Source organism: Melanaphis sacchari, unplaced genomic scaffold (genome assembly GCF_002803265.2).
Source record: "Melanaphis sacchari strain LSU unplaced genomic scaffold, SCAv2.0 Contig0_pilon_pilon, whole genome shotgun sequence".
In the NCBI taxonomy this organism is placed as follows: domain Eukaryota; kingdom Metazoa; phylum Arthropoda; class Insecta; order Hemiptera; family Aphididae; genus Melanaphis; species Melanaphis sacchari.
The window spans coordinates 21,286,912-21,297,958 of record NW_020270366.1 but is presented as its reverse complement, the minus strand read 5'-3'; the positions used below and the strand labels follow the sequence as shown (position 1 = coordinate 21,297,958).

General features: G+C 30.1%; 1 protein-coding gene across 1 annotated transcript; it reads left to right on the top strand.

The window, feature by feature from the left end:
- Positions 1–3,976: 3,976 nt before the first annotated feature.
- Positions 3,977–10,519, top strand: LOC112600755. The gene is made up of 3 exons (XM_025348063.1): positions 3,977–4,092; positions 7,661–7,821; positions 9,292–10,519. Exons 1-3 carry the CDS (start codon positions 4,072–4,074, stop codon positions 10,349–10,351), a joined length of 1,242 nt encoding a protein of 413 aa, XP_025203848.1. The 5' UTR covers positions 3,977–4,071; the 3' UTR covers positions 10,352–10,519.
- Positions 10,520–11,047: the final 528 nt, after the last annotated feature.

Genomic DNA, 11,047 nt, shown 5'->3' with positions numbered 1-11,047 from the left:
CTTGCCACTGATAATATTTTCGAGCATATGACCATGCTTCTTGTACCGTAAACTTACATAATTTTTATTTAATGCGTTCAACGACGTCGAGAAACGCGTATCATATTATTGTTATGCCCAACAACTGGAATGTACTTAAAAATTACATATACTATGCGTTTATTATGCATCACATACATGCATACGTGCACAATGCATTAATACTTGTACTCAATTATTTATAATTAAATGCAGTATACGAGTCAACGAGTGCCCACCACGAAACAACCAATAGAATATAGTTCCGGAACATCCTAAACGTCTTCAAGATATTAGAGCAGTCAATAATATTACGTCATTTTTTAAATTCATAAACGTTTTGAACTAAAAAAAATAAAATAAATGTAAGTTTTCTTTTACGAATCGAATTAAACGAATTTACTATAGGATATTCCACGACTATTTTATACATATATGTATGTTTTAAACAAAAGATTAGAACCATGAAAAAGTGTTCGAACTACTTCAAACTTCAAATAGATATTTGATAATAACAAAATATAATTTATGTATAATAAAGCATAAACGATTTTTATTATTATTATAAATGTTATTATGATCAAATTATAAATATTGAAGTATAACTATTAATTATTATACAAGACCAGGTATAGTTTAAAGTATCAAGTTCATAAATATAACACTGTGATAATGATTCAACGGTTGTGTTTATATCGTTCTTGAGAATTAACTGGCGTTTAGTGATATGTCTGTAAAAACCTATTTTTAAAAAATAATCATACCAACAATTGATTTTTTCGGATAGGTCTTGAATATTGATGATATTTTTTAATAATAAAAAATAAAAACATGCATCATTGCATGGTATTTCATTGAAAATAGAGAGTGAAATGAGTGAAACTTGTCTGAACAGAAAACTATAATACATAACACCTATATGTACTGAAATGACGTTAAATTATGTATTATTAAATAAGTTTATAATATCTACATATGATTGGTGACTTAATTTTTAATGACCAAAAATCTTTAAAAATATAATTCAAAAGAATACTATATTTTATTTTACCATATATTTGTCGTAAACAAAAAATATGTATACAACTTTCAGATTTTTTATTTTAGCAAATTGTCGTTTTATTACTATAGCCACTCTTGTTGATTAAAAGGTGTGTGAAATTAAAATTTTTTTTCTCCTTAAGTGTATTTATAATTTATTATTCTTAGTTCCTACTTGCTAGCCTCATAAAAATAATTAAATTTTACGATTTAAAATGGGTTTAAAATGTGTGAGTATTTAAGTACATTTATCAATACAACACACAATATTTCTAAAAAATTTAAGTTAAAATCTTATGTTCTAACCTGGTATGTATTTATTTATTTACAAACGGGTAATATATTACTAAGGTTTCATAATTTATAAAGAGGCACTCACTCATAAAGTATTTAAAAACATTTTTCATCGTAAATAATAATTTAATAATTGCTGGGAACAGCGTTAATGATTTATATTTGAGTTAAATTTGAATAATATATTTATTTTTATTTACTAAGAAAATCAGCATATAATCTTAATAATAAGATAAAATAATTAATTACAATTTTGATTGATCTACTTCCTTTATTTTATCGCCTTTATCTGTTTGATAATTTTTTGATAATCGAGATACCCGTCGAATTATTTTAAAGTTCACCTATACATGCATTAGCTTGTAATGCAAATAATTATAGAAGTGGTTTTACTCAATAACGGCAATAACACACACAACATATTGTGTAGGTAAAACATGTTTAGCACAGCATTATTTTAAATTGGAATTTAGAGAAAAGCATATGACATTTTTAAATGAGATCAATTTATGCACATTAAATATTAAGTTTGTTCAATCTTAACAGTATCAAATTTAAAATTAAAATTAAACTAAGTATTTATGTTTTATTTATTTTTAATGATGAATATAATTTTGTTTTAAAAATGACGAGTATATATTATATAATACGAGTAACTATTAATTATTTTTTATATTGTAAACGCAAAAGGTTCTTTTATAGTTAATTCATAATAAGTATATAGTAAGTTCAATAAATTGTATTAGTGTTATACACTTATGGTAAATTATTTCGTTTAAAAATTAAGCAAATAGATTATTAAAATAACTCCGCTCTTAAAATTATTTACTTTGCAAATTCAATTATCTTTAAACCATGTTTCCACGAAAGCAGAGTCCAATTTATATTTCAGTACAGAGTATATATTTTTTAATTCTGTTCGGAGGATATTAGATTATTGTATCATAAATTCCTTTGATTCATAATTTTTTAATTCGCGTATTCTACGCATGCACAACTCTTTTTTGATAGCAACTCCTATTTTAAGTACCATATTCGGATTGATCGATTTTTTTTTCAAGCCATTTTAATGTATCAACTTCTTCTCTAAAATCAAAATTGACAGAATAAAAGGTATAATAAATATAAAACATTGTTAAATATGAATTTTTATGCAATTTTTTTCTTAATAATACGAATTTTTCCTCTTTAACTCGATAATTACTATAATTAAAGTCATAATTTACTATAAATTATCCATGAAATATTAGATATTTTATTTTATTATTACACTATTGATTAAAAATATAATTTTTACTATCAAACAACAAAGTTTTAAATAATTTTTTTTCATTGAAAAAATAATAAATTTGATACAACATGATACAGAAATGACAAAGATAAATTATTCAACAAATTGTTCAATAAGTACAGTTAAGAAAAAAACTACTCAAGAATTCATAGTCAACAATATTTTATTTTTATCATACCTCTCGTTCTGTTAATTTTAATATTAAAACACTAGCTAATACATCAAAATAGATGAAAAAAATCAATTAATCCAAAAATGTTACTTAAAATAGGGGCTGCAATTAAAAAAAATTAAGTTGTGTTACCCGTGCGCAGAATAAATGAATGATAATTTATGATCCAATAGTTTAGTTTAATGTACTTCAAAAATAACTGAAAAATATAGACAGTGTACTAGCTGAATTATAAAGTGGACCCTATATTTCCACGGACACGCGGAATATATGTTAAGTAGGTACAAATGGCACATTATTATTGTATACGTCGTTTACGATTGTATAGAATACGTCGTGGGTAATAAAAATAAAATATTATAATTTAATCTGTACTTTACTGTACATTAAAAAAAAAAAACAAAAAACAACAAATTCAAAGATTTTTTTAGATATACAAAACGAACGTATTTATACGCGGTTTGAAAAAAATACAATGCAATAATCATAATAAATTTAAATCACCGGAAAAAAAACGCAATATAATATCTTTGCACGTATATTTCGATAAAAGACACGAAGTTGAAAAATCTCGAAATACCATTAAGAACCGAAAAATACTTCAAAACACTGCAACGATGTCGTAGGTATATGTAGCGTGCAGTAATGAACAATATTTTTAAATAACATAATAAGATATCGTTTGAATTATCGTCGTCGACTGCGTTTAGCACTCGTCCTTCCGTAAATGATCGATCCAACCACAACGCGAACTGATCGAAGAAGCAGACGAAATGAAAGATCGCGCGTCCTTAAACTCGCGTATACCTTAAACTTATGCCGCGATCGCGTCGTATAGGTTAGGTACCTACTCGCCAATATCGTCAATTACAGCGTATTACATACACGATTTACAATAATTCGACGACGACGGCACATCACAAACAACCATAATAGTAATAATATTACATTTCGTATGTTTGGTGTGCTGCAAGTCTCCTCCGTTGTCCAAGTCGCGGCGCGCGCGTGAAAGTCATCATTCGCCTTCCGTAATAGCGGTGCGGTAAGAAAGTGCGTGCGTACATTTTTCGGTCTTCTTTTCGGGGGAGGATATGGTAGGGACAAACGACCTTGTCCCGGCAACGGCGAATCGACTCGATATAAAACGGTTCGGAGATCTGTTACTACATGTCAATCGGCGACGGACTTGCAGACAACGTGGTGGCTCGCAGCAAGTAAACACACACTAACGCACAAGCACTGAAAACGAAACATTATGGATCGCCACCAAATAGTGGTTAGTAATATACACATTATATCATATTTTATTTTAACACGATGTCGATTATTATTAATATTAAGCTTTAATATATGAGCAATATTAATTTCAAAACTCATTCGATAATCCGCGTTTTAAGATCAATAATAATTTTATTCACATGCGTTTTGGAGGGAAAAAAATAACCGTTCGTTTTATTTTATAATTTTTTGTATTGTGTGATGTCATATTATAATTAAGATCAAGTTTTTGGATTTTATCTATTTATACAACACCGTCACATGCAGTGGTATACAATATTATCATTCGATATTTTTCAAAATCGTGGGTCAAACTAAAAACGATAACTGATTTTTTTTTTAAAAGTGAAAAAAGTATCTGTTTATACTTATTTTTTATTTTTTTTTTTTAAATTAAAATTACACTTAGTATCGTATCTTTTATCTTTAATATTATAAACATAAAAAACAAATATAAGTTTTGATTATCTAAGTTTTTCTAAGCCTCTCGTGCTTTTCAAAAATCACATAACATTATAGGTACCTATATCATAATTTTTGTCTTTATAATATACAGTATACATCACACTTACAGTTATATACATTAAGTGTTTATCGTGCACACTTATTTGAAGTGTGTATACAGAACAGATATTGTATATACCAATACAGTAATAGCGCACGCTGAAAGTACGTATAATTATGATTTGATTTCATATTATATATATATTTTTTTTTTTTGTTTTGTTCACAATAGAACATTACGGCACTATATATAGTATAATATTATAATAATATTTATTTCACAATTTCTCTTTGCATTTTTGCACACTTACCCATGTATATAAAACGAATAATGTATAATATCTTTTTCGTGTAAACATCATTTCCCGAAATTCGTGCTATATATATATATATATAGCACTGAATAATAATAATAATAATAGTGTAGTAATAGTACTTTATATTTGGACCGAACTCGCGCACAACACAATAGTGTTCTAGCTTATAGCATGCGACCGTTCTCACGCGCGCTTTCCCGCGTTCTTCCGGAGACTTTAACGCCGGGGTTACAGTTCTCTTTCTCCGCGGTACATTTTTATCAATAACACGACTATAATGGGTGGAATGAAATTTTATCGTGAACTAGCATCGTTCTTAAGCTCTATATGCAAATTCCACGAAGCAAACATAATTTTTTTTACCAAATATTCAATTTTTTTCATAAATTACGTACAATATAAGACTCAAATCGTTTTTTTGGTAAAAAGAAACTATTACACCCTTAATTTTTAACTATGGACATATAATAAGCTAACCACCAATTTTTTATTTTAAAATTTCCTTCGTCATTAACTCAATTACTAAAAAGAAAATCTAATAGATTTTTATACCAAGTACGTTATTTACAGAATGATATTTTTGTTGATATTATGTTTGTTAAGTAACGCGCGCACATGTTGTATAGTATTGTAGATAAATTATTATAAATATAAACAACTAAGTGATAAATAACAGTTATAGCTTGATATATAAACGAGGGCAATTTGGCGAAACTTGATCGTGAGCATTTTTTAGACTATTAATTTTGAAAATATTTGAGATTTTAGGTCAATGTAACTGGTTTGCCATCTGAAGTAGTTTTATAATTATACAAATCGGTATTACATAGATTCGACTGTCTGATCGTCTGATCATCTGAGTTCCACATACCAGAAGTGTATAGTTATCCACGTGTCATATATAAACTTGGGTTTACATAGATTTTAATTGAAAAGCAGAATACGTTTTATATTATATATTTAACCGACCCACAAAATGTCCAAAGATTTATTCATATTTATATATATTATACATATTAACCGTTTACTTTTTTCATAGCGCTACTCATATATATATATATATATACGTAAACATTATGTTGTTTATGCACACATATGCTTTATTTATTTATAAGTGCAAATACTAACACTGAAACCAGAAATTAATCAAACCGGACATACTGCAGGTATTTACTTAGGCACCTACATATTAGATATATCATTCTATGGTAATGAGTAATGACCTACGACCTGCAAATTCATATAAACTTAAAACTAATTCTTAAAATTTGTGTATAATATATGAAATTTATTTTATACAAGCAACTTCTTAACATATTACTTTTGGCCAGAATCTACAAAAATTTCCGTGAATTCCTCAAGTAGGTACATCCGCGTTATTCCTATATTACAATCCCGCTCGACTCAAAAGCCAAATCATTATTTTACTCGTAATATATATTTTATCATATAGCTTAGACATCAAGGGGGTGTATCAACAATACAGTGCAGCTTTACTTTTGTTTCATATCATTATTATAAAAATTACGTACCTTTCTAATTAACTATATTATACCTACTCGCAAAAAATAATATATATATATATTTCAATCGAATATGATTATATTGTGAGATTCCTCCGACTGTCGTATTCGATTATCTTTATTTTTTTAATGATTTTATCGATATCACTGTCTAAATACAGCGTCGTTGACGTATTATACGCATAAAACCATATGTTATATAACGCGTGTTATGTGCGCGACTCATCCGGATATATACGCAATATCTTAAACCATATAATATTATTCAATTCAACTTTCCGGCCCACCGTTGCATGTCCGAGGGATAAATATATAATTACAAGTGCCGAACTTTCACCGTAAAACATCGGATCTTGTTTAATCTACACGTTATGTCGATACGAATAAATAATAATAACACTATATTGGATATAAAATCGTTACGCAATAATCAAAACAAAAAAAAAACTGCGCGCAAAGAAGGGCGACATTGAAAAACAAAAAATTTAAAACGCGCTTCTTTTTGCCCGGGATGCTTTCACCGGTTACGCCACACGCCCATATCATATTAGGTACCATTACTCTCCGCATTAAATTATGGACCAGATGAAATACGTCACGTTTGACCGGCGCTCAATATTTTTTTTCCAATTTTCTACTGCTACACTTCTAGTTCTACTATACTGCGCGACTAGATTAAAATATTTCTCCGATAGCGCTTTGGTATATATTGGGTTTATATATAGTTATATTTTAGGTATTTACATTTAAGCACGCAGATCTGTTTTTATATAAAGAAATGGCAATAATAATATATTATTGTACGTGTATACGCGTTTACCTATACCAATATAGACATAATAATATATGATATTGTGCGTAATAATATTATTATTTTGCGCGTAGCTTCGCCGCTGAATGAGTGTATATATTTCGAGTGAAAGTCGAGATCAACTTTTAGTCGTGATTTCCGGATATTAAAAAAAACAGCCTCCTACCCGAAAGTACCTACTCGAGAGTCAACTACTAATGTTGTTGTATATATTTCCCTGGGACGTAAACCATATTATATATAATAATATACTATACACGCACACATTCGTGAAACAGTGAAAGCGGCAAAACGCGTATACTTAAATGACTACCTATACCTAATAATATCATATCATAACTATACATCGTGACGATATATACATTTATACTATATTATTTTTTAACTCGTTTTCAACCCCTTTTTCCACAGGTGTTCCTGGCGTTGTTCGTCCACGTCACCCTCGTCTGGTCAAAGGCAGTCGACTTGCCGCAACAGCAAGTGGCCTTCCCGAACGACGACGCATCATCGACATCGTCTCTCAAGCGTGACAAAAAGTCGCCAATCAATGATTATGCGCAAACTGGTCTGCAGTAAGTACACACATTTCGTCGGGAAAATTACACCGATATTTATATGTAAATACCTTTAGGAAGGTTAATGATTTCAAGATGCATCTTCGAAATACATCAGTTCCGTAAATCATTTATCGTATTATACGTCTAAATGCGCCACAAAAATTTAGTAAGAATATGGTGTAGATTCGGCGTAGTTTTTTTCTTAATCCGATTTAATTTGGATGACCTTAAAATTTGAATATCGGTTAGTCGTCAACGTCTTCCGCAACCGATTCGTTTATTCCAGTTACATTTTTTGTGCTCATTTGCAACAAACGTCTTACTGCATTTTATGCAAAACACGTTTTACCAAACTTGTTTTTGTAGAAGATATCGATACTGGTAGGACATTATTATACATACATGAAATTTAAACGTCATCACAAATTTATAAACCGTTTTTAACGGTAATTTAAAACATAATATCTGTAAACATCATAATTTATTATTCACGCGAATGCCATGATTTTTTAATTCTTCTGAACGCACATTTTTTTTAAATTTATCCTATACTCGCTAAACAATTAAAAAATATGTATACTATTATATCGATGTGTTATCCGCTAACATCAATAGTTATTGTATTTTCGTCCATCCGTTATCCATAGCCCATAAGCCGTAACGTACATTTTCTCCGAGCACATTTATCATACGTTAAGTAACGACTATTTTAATAAGATAACAGGTGGGTGTTTTTTATTACAACACTCTTATGATTCACATAAATCATCTCCTAGGGAGTCTTATGATTGTTTCGTAGTACGTTCAAGTCAAAGTAATGATACAACCACGCGAAACGATGACGGTTCTTATCGGTTTTCGGCACAAAGAGAAATCTACGTGAAACCGATCCTCTGCTTATAGACATCCCGTTTACTTTTTATTTATTTTTTTTTTAATTCAATCGCTTTATTATTATTATTATCATAATAAATATTGTTTGCCGAATAAATTACGAAATGTATAGAGAAAAGTGTGAAAAATCGATATCAACCACATACGACTATCAATACGAAAACGATGACAATAAAAAGAACAACGTAAGTACGTGTATACCTATCGTAAATGGCGCCGAATTTTCATAACATTCGAACAATGATATGGGAAATCAAGACCGGAAAATCTATTGTAAAATTAAATGCGCATATATATATTTAAAAAAATACTTTGTATTCGATGATGAATAGATAAAAGAAAAAAAACAGAGTTGCTAAAGAAATTGGCTATATATCTACACGCATGTATTGACATATCATCTTTTTCATAGGTATCATACTATCATATCATAGGTATGTTAAATAATAATAAATCGTAAGACTGACTTTTACCTCGTGGTATGGCTATTCACTATATTTGTATAATGACATAGATACATCAACGAGCATATATTAAATATAAATATACATGGGTACTTAACACATGATTCATTTTGTAATGTGTAAATAGGCAACCGGCAGTCGCACAAAGCCGCATTGGAGTGCCAGATCACGGTTATGGCGTTGACGACCACCACGACCATCATCACGAACACCATCATGAACCGTTGAAAGGCTACTGGAAGAAGAAGCTCATCTGGAAGCCTGACTGGGTGAAAACATGGAAACCGGGAAAGAAACAAATCTGGAAACCTTCATGGAAGAAAATCTACAAGCCAATTTGGGTGCCAACGAAGAAACAAGGTTGGAAAGAGGTGCACGTACCGGTCTGGAAAAAAATATACAAGCCTGTGTGGGTGCCGATAAAGGTTCCAGCTTGGAAAGAAATACAAGTTCCAGACTGGAAAAAGATATACAAGCCAGTGTGGGTGTCCATCGATGTTCCAGCCTGGAAAGAAGTGAAGGTACCTGACTGGAAGAAGATCTACAAGCCTGTGTGGAAGCACATCGAAGTTCCCGCGTGGAAGGAAGAACATGTACCAGACTGGCATAAAATACACGTTCCAGAGTTAGTCAAGGCGTACGTACCTGGATCCAAGCACCTTGGTAAAGACTATCATGGATGGGAGTACGAAGCGCACGACCTGTGGAAGAAGAAAGTCGTGTGGAAGGTCCACTGGAAGAAAGTGTGGAAGACTGTGAAGAAGCAAATCTGGGTTCCGTCTAAGAAGCTCGAATGGAAGGAGGACTGGGTACAAATATGGAAACCCGCGAAGAAACAAATTTGGGTCAAAGATAAAAAATTAGAATGGAAGGAAGACTGGAAACAAATTTGGCGCACCGAAAAGAAACAGATTTGGGTTCAAGACAAAAAGCTCGAATGGAAGGAAGATTGGAAACAGGAATGGAAAACAGAAAAGCACGAAATTTGGATCCCAGACAAGAAATTAGAATGGAAAGAAGATTGGAAACAGATTTGGGTACCCGACTGGAAAGAAATTTGGCTGCCAGCGTGGAAGAAAATCTGGAAGCCTGTGTGGATATCCGAATGGTTCCCGATAGAGGAACACCATCACCACCACGAGGAACACCATGATTCTCATGGTCATGATGGGTACAAGAAAAAATGAAGACTGAATTATTGTTTCGAATAATCACATCACAGACTACCCATGTTGTGTACATATAAATACCTTGTAAATATTGTTATCACTATACATTAAGTTGTTAAACTGTTTTATACTTCTTATTATTAGAATTATTATAAATGTAAATCAATATTGATTTTAATTGATGAATTCATTTATCATATTATTTTTATGTGTACCTACACGTACTGTAGAAAAATTACCCTTCGTCTTACCATTGAAAAACACTATTTAAAAAAAAAATCTTTATTAGTGTATTAAGCCATTTAAAATCAAAATAATTGTTTTCATTATATTAATATTTTATATTGACATTAATAAAAAAAAAATGTAACGGCATTTTTAGAAAATAATAAATTGATATGAGCAATATTCAATTTTGAGCGTTTTTTTATGTACCTACTTATCTAGGTGGTATCACCCGACCTATCTATCTATTTAATAAATTAATAACCATTATTAATTGGTAATTACTCGCTATTTTCAGTTTCTTTATTGATAAGTAGTATATATCTACCAGCTATACTCGTTGTTAAGTTAAATCTCGGGAAATTATTTTAATAATTGATAATGTTATAGTAATGGTAATATATAAGTATACCTACCTAATAATAGTTATTAGAATAAAATATATTGTAATTTTTAATGTTAATTAATGTCATGGAAAATTGTGAGCTA

Excerpts from the sequence above, each read along its gene's own strand:
- LOC112600755 (XM_025348063.1), top strand. The coding sequence starts at position 4,072 with ATGGATCGCCACCAAATAGTG. Across the intron at positions 4,093-7,660 it reads TGGATCGCCACCAAATAGTG|GTGTTCCTGGCGTTGTTCGT; the intron begins GTTAGTAATATA and ends CTTTTTCCACAG. Across the intron at positions 7,822-9,291 it reads TATGCGCAAACTGGTCTGCA|GCAACCGGCAGTCGCACAAA; the intron begins GTAAGTACACAC and ends ATGTGTAAATAG.